Genomic DNA, 20,222 nt, shown 5'->3' with positions numbered 1-20,222 from the left:
TGATATCTTTTAAACGGAGCGACATATTACATAACCTGATTTCATTTTAATTAATACAGGAATACTTTATTTACACATGTAAATTTTATTTCGTTACAGCTCCATTTATTAGAGGTATAGCAGTAAATACTATAAAGTGAAAATTAGTAAATTACTCAATTTTGACGGTGCTCCGTAACCCTCATCCATCACCACTCTGTGACAAGACCTTTCAATGAGTACCAAGGTATAAATATTTTTGACCTTGAGATTTTTCCTATGTATTCCTATGTTAAACTTTGATCCCCAATTGTGGCCCCACCCTACCCCCGGGGGTCATGATGTGAACAAACTTGAATCTACACTACCAGAGGATGCCTCCATTTAACTATGGCTAAACATGGTTTTGCTGTTCTTGAGAAGAAGAATTTTAAAGACTTTTCCTCTATAATCCTATGTTAAACTTTGATACAACACTGGGGCCCCACCCTACCCTCTGGGTTCATGATTTGATCGAACTTGAATCTACACCACCTGAGGATGTTTCCACGAGTTTCATCTTTCCTGGCCCAGTGGTTCTTGAGGTTTTTAAAAAATGCCATCAATTTTTCACTATTTCATAATTATCTCTCCTTGGAAGAGGGGTTGTCCCTTCATTTGAACAACTTGAATCCCTTTCACCCAAGGATACTTTGTGGCAAGTTTGGTTGAAATTGGCTCAGTGGTTCTGAAGAAGAAGATGAAAATGTGAAAAGTTTGCAACAACAACGATAGACAACAGGCTTTTGATCAGAATAGCTCACTTAAGCCTTCGACTCAGGTAAGCTAAAAAAAAAAAAAAGATGGGACATAAGTAACTTTTTCTTCAAAATCATTCTTTAATCAAATAATAATAAAACAAAGAATCTCTGTTAATCAGAAATTTGTTGCATCCTAATTCTGCTCCCATGTTGAATAGTTTGACACATAACTGAAACGGTATGCAGCAACACAGAAGCCACATCTCCTCTAACCAGACTGATATTAATAGGTTTTCTTGAATTTTTGCAGTAAAAGTTTGTGGTATAGAAATTTCTTCTTATTTAGTGCTGGATCAAACACATTGAAGTCCACTTTTTGTAAGTAAGTCAGGTAATTATCACAAAACACCTAAAAGAAAACAGAGAGAATTTTCAAAATCATTTTAATGGAGAAATTTATTGGAAAGTAAAAAAATACATGTATATAACTTATAGATTAGGGAAAAATATTGCATGATAATAAAGTTGTTCTATTTACATGCCAGACTTAAAAAAGTTTAACTCATTAATTATATTTGATGTGAGAATTAAACTTACAGATGGAAGAAACACGGGTATAGCCTCCTTTGGAACATTTCCTTTCAATGATCTGGCCTTTGAAGCAAAGAGAAAAAAACATTTTAACTGCATTTGTAATATAGGAATTCTCAATTAAAAAGACATTTAAAATAAGACAGATTTTAGTTTTGTTCCATGTAATTTTGTTTTAATTCCTTTTTTTGTTTTGAGTGTTTAGAAATCCTCTTGGAAAAGATGCAGGCATTTTCTCTCTCAAAGAAGGTATATCATCACTTTAAAAGGTAAAGCTATTAAACAATGACATTATTGCAATAATTAATGATAGCAATGTTAATGCTAATCAATGAGAGTTTACCTTGTCTAAATGCTGCTTTGCTACACTTGCTATTTCGTACACAACTTCACTAACACCTTTTGAGTTTTTCCCTCGGATGACCTCTTCCTGAGATACTGAATGCTGCATTGAAAAAAAAAGCAGAAGATAAATATGGAGTCTTTATTTCCTGCATTCACAGGCATTACAAAAAAATTTTTATTACATTTTTAATATATTAATCCAGAATTGTAAATTGACATATCAGGTATTATGTGTATTCGAAATTAACATTTAATACTTATATAAGGTTTTATTTATTATTAATAAAATTTTCCTTGCATGTACATTACAAAATAAAAAAAAAGGGTATAAATGTTTTACCTTTGCTAATAAGTCATGGGGAAACATAACATTTCCTTGTGACAGCTGGGATGGGGTGACCTTTAATAAATTTACCATCCCGTAACACCGCCCTAAATGACTGGCAGCATGGTCTGCTTGTACGTCTTTGACACCTTCCAAATTGAATTAAAAAAAATAAAAATTGACTCATTTCTTATGTGGAACTTCTGGTAGAGCATTACTAATCAAATGTCAGGGGTTCAAATCTCTTGCAATTACTGGTAACATAGCTACATACCTATTAAACACTAAGAGCATAAATATCTGCCATATATACAGGTACAGATATGGCCCTTTTATTGTTCACAAAAAATATACACTTTTTTTCAATTGGTGGCACTGTGGCTCTTTGGTCATTCATCTTTTCAGACCAGTCAGCTACAGATTTATAGCTATTATTTTACCCTCAATACATGTGTATTGAACCATTCAGTATCTTGAAGTTTTTTCACAGTCCCAATAATTTTGAGATAGTGGAGTTTGACTGTATACTGCTACATATGTTCTATACATGGTAAAGTTTGAAAGGAAAGTTTGCATTTTAAAAGGTTATTACCATGTAATTCAAGTAATAAATAATTCATTGAGGCCACAACTTGTTCATAATAATTGTCCATCTCCACCAGTGTCTTAAACTGACTCATGGGATTGGATGCCTGTAAATAATAATGAAATGATTTTGTTGATATTTGACAGTTATGACTGACCAGAACTTTTTTCACAAAGACTAATATAATATACTCTATATGGTTTCCTATCATTTGACTTTCTTCACTGTTAACTTACCCTTGCTTCAATCAGCCTGGACAGCCATGATTTGGAGACCCTGTAATCATTTACTACCTGTAAAAAAAATTTAATCAACTTTTAATAGGGATTCTCATGAACAGGGATTTATAATGAAACCTTCAAATAAAATTATAAAACATGCTAAATTTCTATGTTTTAAAAGTTTAAGCAGATTGATGAAAAGTACAAACCCAATTTAACAACTGGCCTACTGGTGTTTGAGGTACATTTCCCTAAAATCAAACAAGAAAATAAGATAATGATAATAAACTTGATCCTATTTCAAGGTAAAGATTATGTTGTTTTTAATTAAAAATAACTCTCGCCTTTTTAAGGAAATTTTTACTTGGATGAATTTCTTGTATCATAAAAGTTTAGAGTATAACAGGCAGTAGCTGCAGATCTGTAGCATTATGGTTTTATATATTTGTCTTTGACCATAACACTACAGATCCCGTAATGCAAAAAAGGTGCAATTTACGGCGCTGTATTTTTTGCACACTTTGACGGAGAATTTCTCCACTTTCTTGCATTGGTCAATCAGCTACTTTTCACTTCCAAATTCTAGACACATTCTGTAGTCAATATGTATATTTTATCAACCTCCCAACCATCTATTGTTGTCTCTACAGGCAATAAACTCTCTTGAAGTGAATTTTCAGCAATCTAACAAATAATTTTAATCAAGCAAGTTTATCACTTGAAGGGTTGGGAGATGGATAAAATGTACAGATTAGTTAAATAATGTGCCTAGAATTAGGGAGTGAAAGGTAGTTATTTGACCGATGCTGGAAAGTGGAGAAATTCTACCCAAAAGTGCGCAAAAAATATTGCGTCATAAATTGCACCTTTTTTGCATTACAGGATTTGTAGCGTTATGGTCAAAGACAAATATATAAAACCATAACGATACAGATCTGCAGCTAAATGGGTAGACACTTGCCTTTGGATTGTAGATTTCTTCCAGAGTTTCTCTCCAGAACTGGAACCTTCCAAGACCCCTAACTGGGTCTGTTACATTGCTTGCCACCTAAAATACATACACAAGTTTCCTATAGTGAAATATCAATCAAGTCTTGTCATAAATATGGAGTCTAACAAAGGTGGTAGCATTAAATCATAAATTTTTCTTTAGAGGAAATGTATGTTTTATTACTATATTGTGAACAATGGAATGTTTCAATTTGTTTATAAATCTGTTCACTATAATGTATCAATAATATATATTTAATACCGGTAATATTGATCAAAAACAATATTTTACATGTTCACATCTAATCATTTTCAGATGTTGTCAAAGAAACTTGAACCATAAACTTAATCTGTCATCAACATCATACTTTTATTAGTTTTAAAAAGTCTCAGAATTATAAATAGTTTGGAGAGGGTTGAATTTTATGAACTGTGGATAAAATTTACAAATGGGTTGGCTTGAAACAAATCCACAAAGCTTTAATGATCAGAATTTATACCATTCTTTACCATAGCAACTTCAATATTAAATGCTCTCAAAATAATAGCTGCAGCACGAAGGTCTCTTTTTAGTAGCAAGGAACATAGATAATTTTCATGGTCATATTGCCTACAAAATATAAAGAATACTTATTTTAGTTAATTATTTTAGTAAATTGTTGGAAATAAAAATAATAATAAAGATAACTACAATAAGAAAGAATTATGCAAATGTCTCTTTCCTTGATAAAACATACCCTATATGGAAAACATAGGTCACATGTATCAAAAATTAACCTCCATGAATGTAAGTAACATGTAAGTAAGACAAATCTCATGTCTCACATCATCTTTTTTTCTAGATAGAGTGCATCCCAGGATCAATAGCCATGCAAGTTTGTTTATAAAAATAACAGATATTGGGAAATGGTCCAAAAACTTTAAGCTATTCATTTATCTAGAAAATGTAGGGCAGTAATTCATCTAAAAAATGTTGGTCAGGTTCAGCATCTGAGAAAGTCTGGAAGTGTACAACCTTAGATGCATCATCCATGCAAGTTTGGTTCAGGTAGGTCTTATAGTTACTTGGAAATGGACCTGCTATAAAAAATTAAATCTGGTCACTCGTCTTGAAAAATGTAGGTCAGATTCAGCATTCAAAGCAAGTCTGATAGTGTTCATTCCTAGATGCATCATCCATGCTAATTTTTGTTAAAGTATGGCTAAAATTCACTCATCCAGAAAATATAAGTAAGTTCAAGCATCTGAAGCAGGATTAGTAGTGTACATTTCTTAGTAGATTCATCATCTATGAAAACTTGGTGCAAATAGGGCTTATAGTCACTTTTAATGGATCAAAATTAATCTGTAGTATATGTACTACATGTAGCTCCAATTTCTTCAATGGCAGGGAGGCTAACCTTTATATCAGGAATGGGTGTGGGCTAACCTTCTGTGCTTGAAATGTATGCAACAACCTATTTAATAGTTATTGCAGCTGGGATAGTGACTAGCCCTAAGCAGTCAAATATTATGCAAGGGCCTACCTTAAATCACTGTAGTGGGTGCTAAACTTACACTATACACAGGCTGATACAATCAATTTTGTTGTGTACTCACACTAAATCTTTCAGTTTGGTGCAAAGCTTTTTCATAGTCAAAAAACTTATCCTTACCATTCATAAGGTAGGACTAGCCCTAAGTACAACATCTCTGATGGGTGCAAGCAAAATATTATTAATAAGCACAGTCAGAGAAAGTTGTGCCCAAGAACTATTCTTAAAATATATTAGCTTTTGAATTATGCCATTTTAATATGGGCAATAGTGTCAAGGATTGATGTTGGATCATTGTAACATCATAAATGTGAATTGTCAAACTTCGGCTTCAGACCATCCTTTTTTAGTGTATCTCATAGAAAACAAGCCATCCGTCCTTGGCACAACCATCAGACTTTCACATCTGAACAGACCAGCTGCAGACACCAAACCATAGGGGCTTGCACAGACCGTCATACTTTGACAAGACCATAAGGCTTTGGAGTCTTACATATGAATGTGTATACAGTATACTGGCTTGATATTATTTGTGACTAAACAGTCTAGTCGAACCCTCAGACGGGGGTATACCCCCAAACGAGGGTTTTCCTTCCCTTAATGCAAAGCGCGAAAGTGGAATTCAAGAACGATAAATCTTCTTTTTTAAAAAATATTTAAAAAAAAAAAAAAATCACGAACATGCAAAAATGAATCGTCTACACTTTGTTTTCAATTCAAAAAAACCAATAAATTAATTTTCGTTTTTATTTACCTCATTTCTGAAACACAAAAGTTTGTTTACAAGACAGAGGAAATTCGGACGGGCACAGAAGAAAGTGTCGAAAAATAATAAATAACATGTTCATTACACAAAATTTGTAATACCGGGGAACGGAATTATATGTAGTTTAACTTTAAACAAAACATTGTTTGTTTATTCATCCGTTTTATCAAATTATGCATAAAAAATCTAGTTGTATCAAACATGGAGGTCAAGGCACAGAATACGCTAACTTTGGGAGAGAAAAAATCTCGATTTTTACAATAGACATATACTTTTTCGCAATACAATCTCTTTAAACATCTTTAATCTATCAAATTTGAGTACATACAGAGCTACGAAATAATCCATCACTTTGCACGAGCATATTTTGTGGACCACACGTTTTTCCGTGAAAACGGCACTTTTTGAGTGTCTGCGCATGCGCCGTACCCCCGTTTGAGGGTATGGATTTCCAACATCCGTTTACCCCCGTTTGAGGGTTCGACTAGACTGCTAAAGGGGATTGGAACTGGACCTTTATGTAAACACAACCGACTCGAATTTCCTCTGTCCTGTTAAATACCTGTTGTACCGTACGCATTATGAATCCTTATTGTTCATTCTTTTGAACACTTTCTTAACATGTGCAAAATAGCTGATATAGCAATACATGCATAGACAACGTCATCGAATGTCTGTTATATAATCTGAAAATGCTATAATGTAATTTACCTTACTAAACCGTAACAGTATTCAAAACTTTTCGGTGGTACGTTGCGAACCACTGATGCATTTCTTCTGAAGTTCAAGTACGTCAAGTTTAAGGCTTTAAGTTTTGAATGCAATGTTCTATTTTGCGTTAAACCAATTTCACAGCCTTTGGAAATTACTCTCAAGGAGGCTGCCATCTTGAAAATAAATATAATTCAAAACCAAACGCGGGTATACATTATGAAATTTTCCGAAATAGGTATTTTCTTTATTTTATCAAAAGAATAGTATTTTGAGGAATGTGATTATATATATGTTTAACAAAAGTTAATATTATTAATATTGACAATAATATTTTTTAATTCCTTTCAGTAGAAGGTTCTTTTTTCCCAAACTCATTCATTGTTCAACTTAACATTTTTTTCGAAATTGTTAGCTCGTACCACGAAAAATTAAAATTTTCCCGAATTTTCCATATCGTAAACTACGCAGAGAGAAGGAATTTCAATACTTTTCGTTAATCTTAACTGAAAGGTTGGTTGTTTTAAAGTTTATTTTAAATAATTTTATCAAATTTATTTGATGTGGATAATCTTTTGTTATGTAATTTAAAAGTTATCAAAATTTAGCTGGTCAAGTAAAGTTTTAAAATTCGTCTGCAACCTAGTTCATTGACCGAGCATATAAGTTTTGCGTTTTAACATGATAATTGGTTATTACTCTTTGACAGTCAGTATCACGGTAATAACTTTGGATTAATATTGCCTGTTTTACCCAAAACTGTGGACTTGCAAAATAAGTAAATAAAATATACAAATATTTTACCGACACAAACAACAACAGTAACTGGCAAAAGGCCCAATAAATCGGTCATAACATTAGATCTACATGAAAACAATTTTTTAAACATTTTGTAAAGATATGCATTAGTCATACCATTCATTCTGATTGTACAATAATTATGATTTATGTTAATTATAACTCGGTTGGTCTATTTTAGAAAAAATAAGTTTGTTAATAAAAATGAAAATGTTTGTTTTTGAATGATTTTGGACAATAATTATCAAAAATATATCTGATATTTTCCTTCAAAATAACTCATCAAGTTTGTAAAGTTATTTTACCTAAGATAATTGTATTTTGTCATATTTTTTGACAAATTTATCATTAATTTCTCCTTTTTTTTAAATGAAAACTTTTTAATTCAGTTTGTTCCCTCAGGGAAAGGTGGAGACAGAATGTCAGTGGTGAAGTCAGGATACGTGAAACGTCACAGCAGTAAGTTACTCCTGATGATAAGAGAGGAGGATCCATGAATTTTGTGTGGATATTGTGCAGACTGCATTAGGAGTATCTTTTTCAACATAATTATATTACTGCACAATCTAGGGGTAGGAATTAACTCCCAAAAATCCGACTTATAGGCGAGTATATACGGTACTGCACAATTTAGGGGATAGGAAGGTCGAGCTCAGACCCCTGTTAGTTTTTTAAGAATGCTGAAGAAACAATGCTGTGACACTTAATCATTGAATTCAAATCAAACTTTCAGGAAACATCAAATAAAAAACATTATTTTGGTAATTTTTTCTTTGAATGACTGTGACAAGGATTTTCATCATTTGCTATCTGTTCAAATCCCCTGATAATAAATGTCTATGTATTTAAATTAAGAATATTGTGAAAAATATCTCTTTGCACCATCAACTAAACAATAGTTTAACTCCAAAGAAAATTAGTAATTTTACTGTAAACGTAATGACCGTCTTCTTTAATTTACAACACATTTAGATTTATAAGATTTGAAATTGTAAGACATACATATACATGAATGTAATAATCTCAGAAATGACAATTTTCCCACAGCTAATTTATTCCCTGATATTAAAAAGTAATTTTTTACATTCTGCAATGCAGTATATTAAATTCTATACATCAGAAAATTTGTTTCAGAGAGCTTATTTCATGGGGGATGGAAAGATACTTGGGTTGAACTCTTTGACAACAGTGATTTGTGTCTTCACAAGCACCAACATGATTCGGAATTGAAAGCCAGAATTCATTTAAGGGTAAAAACCAAATAACCATATTGTTCTAATATCTTTGTTTCATAATTCAGTATACACGTTATAATATGTTATGGAAATTAGTCATTCAAGTGTCAAACAATTTCTAAAAATAATTAAACATGAAGTTATAACAAAAGTGTAGAGGAAAAATATAGCTCTGTTTCTGCCTCTGTTGTACATTTACATTTAATAGTAATTGATATTACAGATTATACTGTTTATTTTTAGGATGTATGTAAGAGGTTTGCCTATGGACAGTATACGAACGGATTTCCAGACAGACCCGATCTTCCTGACGGGGCGTCCATTGACAGTCTACTAGCCATCCCAACCAGGAATAACAGCAAATGTAAAGTCTTCTGGTTACTTTGTCATGATCCAAATGAACTCCAGTAAGTGGGTAGTCTGGGATAATGGTAACTCAAGTTTTGAAATTATAAATTATTGTCCTGTTTTGTTTGTTTTTGGGAATTGTAAATAAACTGATGAGGAGAATTTCCATTTGGCTATAAAATTAATAACCCTGACAGTTTTTTCAGTATGTGTATTTTTAAAAAACATCTTTTTATAGTGAGTGGATGAATGCAATTTGCAAAACTGTAAGTATGAAATATTTATATATTCCATTAAAAGTTGGTTTAATGAAGCTCCGAACTCTGCCCACCGAAGAGTTCTAATTCCTTACGATGGACATGATAAACTCAATTAATATATAAACCTAATGATAAGTTTTAAGAGTTTCCTTTAAATTTAATTATTTTCTTCTAAAGATCAAACAGATATTTTAAAGCACATTTATTTTATTTAAATTAATGAGATTTGACAAAATTATTAATATTACTTAGTAATTTCAACTTAAAGGCACATTATTGCTTATTTTCTGATAAGCAACATTTAAAACATTCATGTACTACAATGTACTATATATTATTATTTATTATGAATGATATTTCTGATATCATACAGCTCCCACCACCCCCAAGTCCCCAGGAGCAGCCTTCAAATCCCCCACCCTCTTATAATGCAGGAGCCCCGGGAGGTATAGGTTTCGATGGAGTGCCAGGTAAGTTGATTTTCAGATCCATAACTGCACATATATGCATGAAAGTTGCATCATGGGTTTAATTTTGAAAAACACTATGTATAAACAATGTTAAATTCTTCATATTTAAAAAAAGATTTATAATTATTGATCTGTTTATAGGAGGATACTATGGAGGACCTGCTCCCCACCCTCAACAACCTGGTCCTTACCCCCCAGGGCCTCCCCCACAAGGATACTCCCAGCAGCCTTATCAGCAGTACCCTCAGTATCAACAGCAGCCATATGGTAATTCCTAAATTTTATAAAACATGATTAAGTTACACTTCATCTTATGATGTACAATATATTAGAATTATGCCTGGTGCTTAGATCAGATGGGGACTTTTCATCAACTCTCGACAATATTTATATTCCTGATGTTAATAGTCTTCCATATACATGTATCTTCCTAGCTGAAAACCAATTATAAGGAAAAGCGTTTAGCTGAAATTCATGAGTAATCTGATAGTCACTTTTAGTAATATTCTTTCATGTGTTGTATTTTGATTCTTTTTGCATATGACATATATTGTAAATAAAAAATCTAAAGCAGTTTTCATATTACTATGATATTAGATACATGCAAGTCTGATAAAAAAATTCTGTAATTCATTACCTTTTAGGTCAACCTCAACAACAGCAACATCATGAGAAGGGCGGAATCCTAGGAGGACTGGGAGGAATATTGGGAGGAAAAGGAGGACATGGAGGACACGGAGGAGGAGGAATACTGGGGAGTAAAGCAGGAAAAGTAGCAGCAGGTCAGAACCTTTATGTACATTCGGATATTATCAATATTATTGAGATTGCAGGTTCTTCAAGTTCTTTCAAATATGATTATTGCCTGGTATACCCCATGCAACAAGTTGCGGGAGGTATAATGTTTTTGACCTGTCTGTCAGTCAGTCAGTCCATCAGTCCTATTTATACCCCACGCAACTAGTTGCTGGAGGTATAATGTTTTTGACCCTTCCGTCAGTCAGTCAGTCCGTCAGTCAGTCCTCCTTTTTTGTCAGCGCAACTCCTCATAAACCGCTGCACAGAATTTCGTCAAACTTTGCAGGTATTTAGGACACAATGTGTAGATGTGCATATTACCAGGAAATTCCGATTCCATTATTTTTTCCGGGAATTTCCGCACTTTTTAACTTATGCATTTGGCCATACCTTGAATATAGAGATGAACAGTTTGTCAGCGCAACTCCTCATAAACCGCTGCACAGAATTTTGTCAAACTTTGCAGGTATTCAGGACACAATGTGTAGATGTGCATATTACCAGGAAATTCCGATTCCTTTATTTTTCCCGGATTTTCCTCACTTTTTAACTTACGCATTTGACCATGCCTTGAATATAGAGATGAACAGTTTGTCAGCGCAACTCCTCATAAACCGCTGCACAGAATTTCGTCAAACTTTGCAGGTATTTAGGACACAATGTGTAGATGTGCATATTACCAGGAAATTCCGATTCCATTATTTTTTCCTGGAATTTCCGCACTTTTTAACTTAGGCATTTGGCCATACCTTGAATATAGAGATGAACAGTTTGTCAGCGCAACTCCTCATAAACCGCTGCACAGAATTTCGTCAAACTTTGCAGGTATTTAGGACACAATGTGTAGATGTGCATATTACCAGGAAATTCCGATTCCATTATTTTTTCCGGGAATTTCCGCACTTTTTAACTTAGGCATTTGGCCATACCTTGAATATAGAGATGAACAGTTTGTCAGCGCAACTCCTCATAAACCGCTGCACAGAATTTCGTCAAACTTTGCAGGTATTTAGGACACAATGTGTAGATGTGCATATTACCAGGAAATTCCGATTCCATTATTTTTTGCGGGAATTTCCGCACTTTTAAACTTAGGCATTTGACCATACCTTGAATATAGAGATGAACAGTTTGTCAGCGCAACTCCTCATAAACCGCTGCACAGAATTTCATCAAACTTTGTAGATATTTAGGACACAATATGTAGATGTGCATATTACCAGGAAATTCCGATTCCTTTATTTTTCTGGGAATTTCCACACTTTCCAACTTAGACTTTTTGGCCATATTTAGAATATAGAGATGAACAGTTTGTTAGCACCACTCCTCTTAAACTGTTGTACATAGTTTCTTTTATCCCAAAGAGTTTTGCCTATTATTCAAGAAAATTTCTCCCCCACCACTTCAAATTAATGTTTGGATTTGTATAATGCCAAGAAATTTTGATTCCATTATTTATCTAGAAACTTCATTCCACATTTAAATGTCCTCATACATGTATGTAAGACATTTTGATGTGAAGATTTTTTTGCAATTATTGCCCTTTTTGATCTATACTATGTATTTAAAGTGCACTGTGCCTTTCATTATGTGTTTCACTGTCAAGTTTTGGGGGAGCGTGGGGTATGTGAGCTAGCTCACTTTTTCTTTCATTTTTTTTGTCAGCGCAACTCCTTATAAACCGCTGCACAGAATTTGGTCAAACTTTGCACATATTTAGGACACAATATGTAGATGTACATCAGGAAATTCCAATATTTCTTTATTTTTTCAGGATTTTTGGCATTTTGAGTTTTGGGGGAGCTTGGGGTATGTGGGCTTGCTCACTTTTTTCTTTCATTACATATGTAATAAGTTTTAAAAAATTCTGGAAGGTTTGTTTTGTTATGTTCAATATTCTTTGCTCTAAGCATTTAAATGACAATCATGATGGGTTGTTCAAATATGTGTACCACCACAAAAGTTTACTTTGACCTTTTATTTTCTTCAGAAAATATAAATAGGTATATACACTTAACATTTTTAGCTCACCTGAGCCGAAGGCTCAAGTGAGCTTTTCTGATCACATTTTGTCCGTCGTCCGTCCGTCTGTCTGTCTGTCCGTCTGTAAACTTTTCACATTTTCGAATTCTTTTCAAGAACCACTGGGCCAATTTTGACCAAACTTGGTACAAAGCATCCTTGGGTGAAGGGGAATTTAAATTGTTAAAATGAAGGGACATATCCCCTCGCAAGGGGAGATAATCAAGAAAAGACCAAAATAGGGTGGGGTCATTAAAAAATCTTCTTCTCAAGAACCACTGGGCCAGAAAAGCTGAAACTTATGTGAAAGCATCCTAGGGTAGTGTAGATATCAAATTGTTCAAATCATGACCCCCGGGGGAAGGGCGGGGCCACAATGGGGAATCAAAGTTTTACATAGAAATATATAGGAAAAATCTTTGAAAGTCTTCTTCTCAAGAACTACTGGACCAGAAAAGCTGAAACTTATGTGAAAGCATCCTAGGGTAGTGTAGATATTAAATTGTTCAAATCATGACCCCCGGGGGAAGGGCGGGGCCACAATAGGGAATCAAAGTTTTACATAGAAATATATAGGAAAAATCTTTGAAAATCTTCTTCTCAAGAACCACTGGGCCAGAAAAGCTGAAACTTATGTGAAAGCATCCTAGGGTAGTGTAGATATTAAATTGTTCAAATCATGACCCCCGGGGGAAGGGCGGGGCCACAATTGGGAATCAAAGTTTTACATAGAAATATATAGGAAAAATCTTTGAAAATCTTCTTCTGAAGAACCACTGGGCCAGAAAAGCTGAAACTTATGTGGAAGCATCCTGGGATAGTGTAGATTATAAATTGTAAAAATCATGACCCCCGGGGGAAGGGTGGGGCCACAATGGGGAATCCAAGTTTTACATAGAAATATATAGGAAAAATCTTGGAAAATCTTCTTCTCAAGAACCACTGGGCCAGAAAAGCTGGAACTTATGTGGAAGCATTCTTGGGTAATGTAGATTTTAAATTGTTTAAATCATGACCCCCAGGGGAAGGGTGGAGCCACAATGGGGGGATCAAAGTTTTACATAAAAATATATAGGAAAATTCTTTGAAAATCTTCTTCTCAAGAACCACTGTGCCAGAAAAGCTGAGACTTATTTGCACATGGAAGGATACTGGGGTAGTTGATTTCAAAATGTCTTAATTATGATCAGTGGGGTAGGGTGGGGATACATAATGTATTACAAGGGGGAAATCTGGTAAAGAACAGAATGGTCAAAGCTTCTCAGGTGAGCGATGTGGCCCGTGGGCCTCTTGTTGACATTATCAGCTTCTTTTCTCATATCACTTAACCAATTTTGGCATATAACATTTAACATCTATAAGTTAAAAGGAAACAACAGTTGTGTATTTCTTCTCCTGACCCCATTCTTGAGCCTGAGGGATGGGACTAAAATCATTAAAATTGATGCAATCTTCAATTCAAAAGCAAACCCAGTTTTCTATAACATTAACACCTTTCCACTTGTATTAACAGATTTATGTGTTTACAGGGTATAATAAATTTTCTGTTGCAGGTCTGGCTGGAGGTGCAGCTCTCGGCTATGGGGCCAAGAAGATGCTGGGTCACGGCTGGGGGATGGGAAGCTTTGGAAGCTGGGGTTCTATGAGTAGCTTCGGGAGTGCAGGAAGTTTCGGGAGCATTGGAAGTTTTGATTAAACCAAGAGAAGCCTTTAAAGTAGAGCCTGCTGCACTGCCATTGACTTTACGTTGTGGAGTTCATGTTATAGCACATGTTTATGCTAGTATTATTTTTACCTGTGTTTTAAAATCTATAGAAATGTGATCAAAGGGTGATAAAAGAAACCATCTTTTGGAAAATCTAAAGCAAAATCAGAAATACAGACCTGCCTACCCTTCCGCTTTTGGCGTAATTTTTCCGCTTTTTACCACAAAATTACGCTATTACGCCACTGATATTAATTTTACGCTTTTGATGTTTTGGTTTAAAATTCTTTATGAATGACTAAATTTAGAGTTAAGAGTTAAAGTACGACCTGCTGAAATAGAATGAGAAGTTCTTATAAAAGTAATTAATAGAGGTACGTAGTAGTTACAAGCAAACTGGTACGGTGAAGATTCGAAAGAAGATGAGAGGACACTACTTACATTAACTATTAAATGAAATTGCAATAAGTACAGCCATTTCTATACTCAGTTTAGTTTATTTTCACGTTGCTTAGAACAAGATAGAGAAATGTGAGTGTTCAAAAGATAAAGTACAATGTTATAATGAACGATTTGTGTAAACATGCAAACACAAGCCTTCAATTATGTGACTTGATACGAATTGACCAAAGGCTTCATTAAGGACGTACGGTTGAATTGAGTTTGATATAGGATACTGGTATTTTACATTTGTTGCCAATGGATGATTCGAAAAAGAAAATTTGATTCCATCTTTGCTTAGTAATGTACAATTTCGGTAATGTTTTGAAAGAAATAAAGTATAATAGTAAAAACAACAAATTATGCTTTTACCTCTGAAATTCCACCAAAATTTTACCAAAATTACACCCTTGCAATGTAAAGGATAGGCAGGTCTGGAAATAGATTGATATTTCCAATTTTTAGCTCACCTCGATGAAGTCGAGTTGAGCTTATGCTATACCCCGGCGTCGGCGTTAGCGTCGGCGTCCCAGGTTAAAGTTTTAGGAGCAAGTCCATTCCCAAGTAACTATAAGCCCTACCGGGACCAAATTTGCATGGATGATGCATCTAGGGATGTTCACTACCAGACTTGCTTCGAATGCTGGATCTGACCTACATTTTCTAGATGAGTGACCAGGTTAAAGTTTTTGGAGCAGGTTAAAGTTTTTGGAGCAGGTCCATTCCCAAGGAATTATAAGCCTTACCCAGACCAAACTTGCAGGGATGATGCATCTAGGGAAGTACACTACAAGACTTGCTTCGGATGCTGGGTCTGACCTACATTTTCCAGATGAGTGACCAGGTTAAAGTTTTTGGAGCAGGTCTATTCCCAAGGAACTATAAGCCCTAGCTGGACCAAACTTGCATGGATGATGCATCTAGGAAAGGACACTACAAAACTTGCTTTGGATGCTGGATCTGACCTACATTTTCCAGATGAGTGACCAGGTTAAAGTTTTTGGAGCAGGTCCATTCCACAGGAACTATAAGCCCTATTTGGACCAAACTTGCATGGATGATGCATATAATGATGGACACTACTAGACTGGCTTCGGATGCTGTATCTGACTTACATTTTCATTCACAAGTAACTATAAGCCCTACCTGAACCAAACTTGCATGGATGATGTATCTAGGGATGTACACTACCAGACTAGCTTCGGATGCTGGATCTGACCTACATTTTCATTCCCAAGTGACTTTATGCCATATTTGGACCAAACATGCATGGATGATGCATCTAGGGATGGACACTACCAGACTTGCTTCGGATGCTGGATCTGATCTACATTTTCATTCCCAAGTAACTATAAGCCTATACCTGAACCAAACTTGCATTGATGATGTATCTAGGCATGGACACTACCAGACTAGCTTCAGATGCTTGATCTGACCTACATTTTCATTCCCAAATATCTATAAGCCCTTTTTGGACCAAACTTGCATGGATGATGCATCTAGGAAAGGACACTACAAAACTTGCTTTGGATGCTGGATCTGACCTACATTTTCCAGATGAGTGACCAGGTTAAAGTTTTTGGAGCAGGTCCATTCCACAGGAACTATAAGCCCTATTTGGACCAAACTTGCATGGATGATGCATATAATGATGGACACTACTAGACTGGCTTCGGATGCTGTATCTGACCTACATTTTCATTCACAAGTAACTATAAGCCCTACCTGAACCAAACTTGCATGGATGATGTATCTAGGGATGTACACTACCAGACTAGCTTCGGATGCTGGATCTGACCTACATTTTCATTCCCAAGTGACTTTATGCCATATTTGGACCAAACATGCATGGATGATGCATCTAGGGATGGACACTACCAGACTTGCTTCGGATGCTGGATCCGATCTACATTTTCATTCCCAAGTAACTATAAGTCTATACCTGAACCAAACTTGCATTGATGATGTATCTAGGCATGGACACTACCAGACTAGCTTCAGATGCTTGATCTGACCTACATTTTCATTCCCAAATATCTATAAGCCCTTTTTGGACCAAACTTGCATGGATGATGCATCTAGGGATGGACTCTACCACACTTGCTTCGGATGCTGGATCTGACCTACTTTTTAATTCCAAGTAACTGTAAGTCCTAGCTAAACCAAACTTGCATGGATGATGTATTTATGGATGGACACTACCAGACTTGCTTCGGATGCTGGATCTGACCTACATTTTCATTCCCAAGTAACTATAAGCCCTAGCTAAACCAAACTTGCATGGATGATGTATCTAGGGATGGACGCTATCAGACTTGCTTCTGATGCTGGATCTGACCTACATTTTCATTCCCAAGTAACTATAAGCCCTAGCTAAACCAAACTTGCATGGATGGTGCATCTAAGGATGGACACTATCAGACTTGCATCGGATGCTGGATCTGACCTATATTTTCCATACAAGAGACTAGGTTAAAGTTTTGGGAACAGATCAATCCGAATGAACTTGAAGTCCTTGATATCTGCAGTATTAACAGTTATGAATATTTGTTTACACTATACATGTTTTTCAGGCTACACGCATAGAAATGTGTATATGCCATGTAAGGGGTTAAACACAACTTGCAAGAATAATTGTTGTTGGGATGAATACTAAATATTAAGAAAATATGATGTGAGATTTGCATTACTTAAACTGATAACATTCGTCGAGGTGAGCTTCGTAATCTTTGATTACCTATGTTTATGTGTAAAGAATTACTCTGAAACAATAGAAATCTACAAATATGTAAAATATTTTCTATGTTTTTTGATTGCCTGTTTATCACTGTGATAGTGTTTGATTGGTAAACTGACACACAGACTGTAATACAAGAATGATAATTTGGATTGTTGATTATTTAAAAGCAGGATTACATTTGTATTAATGTACTGATACTTGTTTTTGGAAAATCAGATTTATATTGGTTGTGTTTACTCATCTCATAATGTAAGGATTATCAGTACAAAGGATTTACTGTTATGATGTTATACCATATTCATTAGGAAATCAGGAGTGTGTTTTTTAATGTTATTTATTTTTTTTATTAGTTTTGTATTATTTACTTATTTGTGATCAGATTCTGATAAATATTTTAGAATATCTATCAAATATAAAATGCATATGTGCTGTATACACTGTATATGAGGGAAGTTAACTAGTACATGTATAAACATTATTTCAATTTTCAAATGTATGCACACTTTGCACCTCACAAACCATTTATTTAAGGTTTTTTCTTTTTAGTCAAAAAATTTGTATATTTAAAAGAATTATTATCATATTAAACAAATTAACATTGTAGACATAAGGATAGAATTTGGTAAATCATAAAAAAAGATTTTTTATTTCTGTGATTTTTTTTTTTTTCATTTCGGTGGATTTGCATTATCTGTCAGCATATTTATACACTGTACATGTATTCTTTACATTAAAGAATGATACTGGTTTAATGCATCATAAAAAATTAATGCTCTTGATTAATTAATGGTACACACATGCATTATTAGATGGACGGATACTTATGTCTGTTGTCATTTTATTATTAAATACAAAATTTAATTTTGTAACACATGCAATGCATAGAGTGCCATTATTTAAATCTGTGCCATTTTAGTAATTTATATAATATGTAAATGTACAATGTGTATTTGGTGGGTCATCTAGTTTTGTTTTATGTGTATTCTCCATTTTAGCCCACATGTACCTTCACAGCTTTTATCTACAAAGGGGTTTATACATGTATTACCAGAAGGACTTTTGACCAATGTCCTCTCCCCCTCAATATATACTTTTGGGTGTTTTTTTTTCTACCAACAAATGTATCTGTAAGAAAGTAAAGTCTGCAAAAAGTCTTTCTTAATGTGGTATTTATTTAATCTTGTCCTAAATTCATAAATAAGATGGACTTTATATTTAAAAAAAAAGAAAGAAAGTAATGAAAGTTTATCAATTTTTTAATTTCATTTATTGATTGAACATACCAGGATCTATTCAGTTTCTCCTTGTGTATAAATAGTGATAGTTCGTCCTTTGTTGTCGAAGATGACCATAATAACATCTCGTCTGTTAAGTTTTGTTGTAAATGGGAAGATGGCTGATGAGACCAATTTTTGTACGGAACGTCCTTCCACAAACTGGGCATGAAGGTCTAAGTGGAGTGTCAACAGAGGCTGCTCTCTCTTTATGCTTTGTGCATTTTTGCTCTGCCAGGTTCTTCATCTCTTTTTGGTACTGGTTTGCCCCAATCATCACGCTTGAGCACCAGGCACTGTGACTGAGTGCTAGGTTTTCCCATTTTGTAGGTTCTATATGGAACAGCTTTATGGACACTTTAAGGGAATCTTTGTATTGTTTTTTCTGACCACCCCTGGAACGTGTACCCATTTACTAACTGGCCGTACAGAAGCTGCTTCGGGATGCGTGAGTCATCCATTCTACGAACATGTCCAGCCCAATGGAGTTGACTTGAGCATAGCATGGTATCGATGCTGTTCATATTTGCCCAGTTTAGAACCTCTGTCCAGGATCTTGACTTGCCATTTGATGCCCAATATTTTCCGGAGACAAACTGTATGGAAATGGTTTAGTTTCCTGGTGAGTCTCTGGTACACCGTGCAGGTCTCACATGCGTAAAGTAAAGTTGTCAGTACAACTGCTCTGTACACACTAAGCTTTGTTGTTGTGGTAATGCCTCGTCGGCCCAATACTGCTTTGTTTAGGTGACCAAAGGCAGAACTTGCTTTAGCTATGCGTGAGTTTACTTCATCGTCAATATGGACATGGACTAAATGGTTTAATTAGTAATTACATGGACACTTTAAGGGAATCTTTGTATCGTTTTTTCTGACCACCATTGGAACGTGTACCATTTACTAACTCGCCGTATAGAAGCTGCTTCGGGATGCACAAAAACAAAACAAAACAAAACAAACAAAATGTTTGTATATAAATATACTGGTACATGTAAGTAAATGCAACTATTGTAAGAAGCAAATGATGTATAGTTGGGTTTTTTTTTTACATCAATTTTCTTTTTTTATGTATAAAAATTGTTTTTCTAAATTTTACCTGTATTTTTTCCTACTTTTATACAAATTACTATATAAACATTTTGTTTTTCCATTTATATTAAATCAAATTTCAACTGTGATGAAAATGTTTCAATTTATGTATTGCTGAATAAAATGTGTTTTCAGGGGAACTAACTCATCATGATACTGTAAATGTTTTATATTGAGTGTGTAGGATAATTAGCAGAAATTGATTTTTGAACAAGTTGGCATAGATTTGAAATTTTGGGACAACCTTCCTATA

General features: G+C 34.5%; 2 protein-coding genes and 1 long non-coding RNA gene across 3 annotated transcripts; 1 reads left to right on the top strand and 2 right to left on the bottom strand.

Moving 5' to 3' along the window:
- Positions 1-843: 843 nt before the first annotated feature.
- On the bottom strand, positions 844-6,989 carry LOC134269237 (NADH dehydrogenase (ubiquinone) complex I, assembly factor 6-like). The gene is made up of 10 exons (XM_062751446.1): positions 6,790-6,989; positions 4,288-4,387; positions 3,749-3,835; positions 2,997-3,038; positions 2,803-2,859; positions 2,573-2,672; positions 1,996-2,129; positions 1,654-1,755; positions 1,317-1,373; positions 844-1,128 (listed from the first exon to the last, which is right to left on the bottom strand). Exons 1-10 carry the CDS (start codon positions 6,963-6,965, stop codon positions 1,003-1,005), a joined length of 981 nt encoding a protein of 326 aa, XP_062607430.1. The 5' UTR covers positions 6,966-6,989; the 3' UTR covers positions 844-1,002.
- A 207-nt stretch (positions 6,990-7,196) lies between these two features.
- LOC134269253 (pleckstrin homology domain-containing family B member 2-like) lies at positions 7,197-19,328 on the top strand. Its single transcript, XM_062751460.1, has 9 exons — positions 7,197-7,302; positions 7,977-8,046; positions 8,722-8,837; positions 9,066-9,229; positions 9,409-9,436; positions 9,804-9,900; positions 10,042-10,167; positions 10,545-10,682; positions 14,274-19,328. The coding sequence occupies exons 2-9, from the start codon at positions 8,007-8,009 to the stop codon at positions 14,414-14,416; spliced, it is 852 nt and encodes a 283-aa protein (XP_062607444.1). The 5' UTR covers positions 7,197-7,302; positions 7,977-8,006; the 3' UTR covers positions 14,417-19,328.
- LOC134269254 (uncharacterized) lies at positions 13,428-20,071 on the bottom strand. Its single transcript, XR_009992540.1, has 3 exons — positions 19,930-20,071; positions 13,930-14,034; positions 13,428-13,516 (listed from the first exon to the last, which is right to left on the bottom strand). It is a non-coding gene; the product is annotated as an uncharacterized LOC134269254 (long non-coding RNA).
- Between the last annotated feature and the right edge of the window lie 151 nt (positions 20,072-20,222).

Source organism: Saccostrea cucullata, unplaced genomic scaffold, assembly GCF_032062105.1.
Source record: "Saccostrea cucullata isolate Sc308-1 unplaced genomic scaffold, CSIRO_AGI_Scuc_v1 ctg921, whole genome shotgun sequence".
Lineage (NCBI taxonomy): Eukaryota > Metazoa > Mollusca > Bivalvia > Ostreida > Ostreidae > Saccostrea > Saccostrea cuccullata.
Note: the sequence above shows the minus strand (reverse complement) of the source record. Positions and strands in the feature narration are given on the sequence as shown.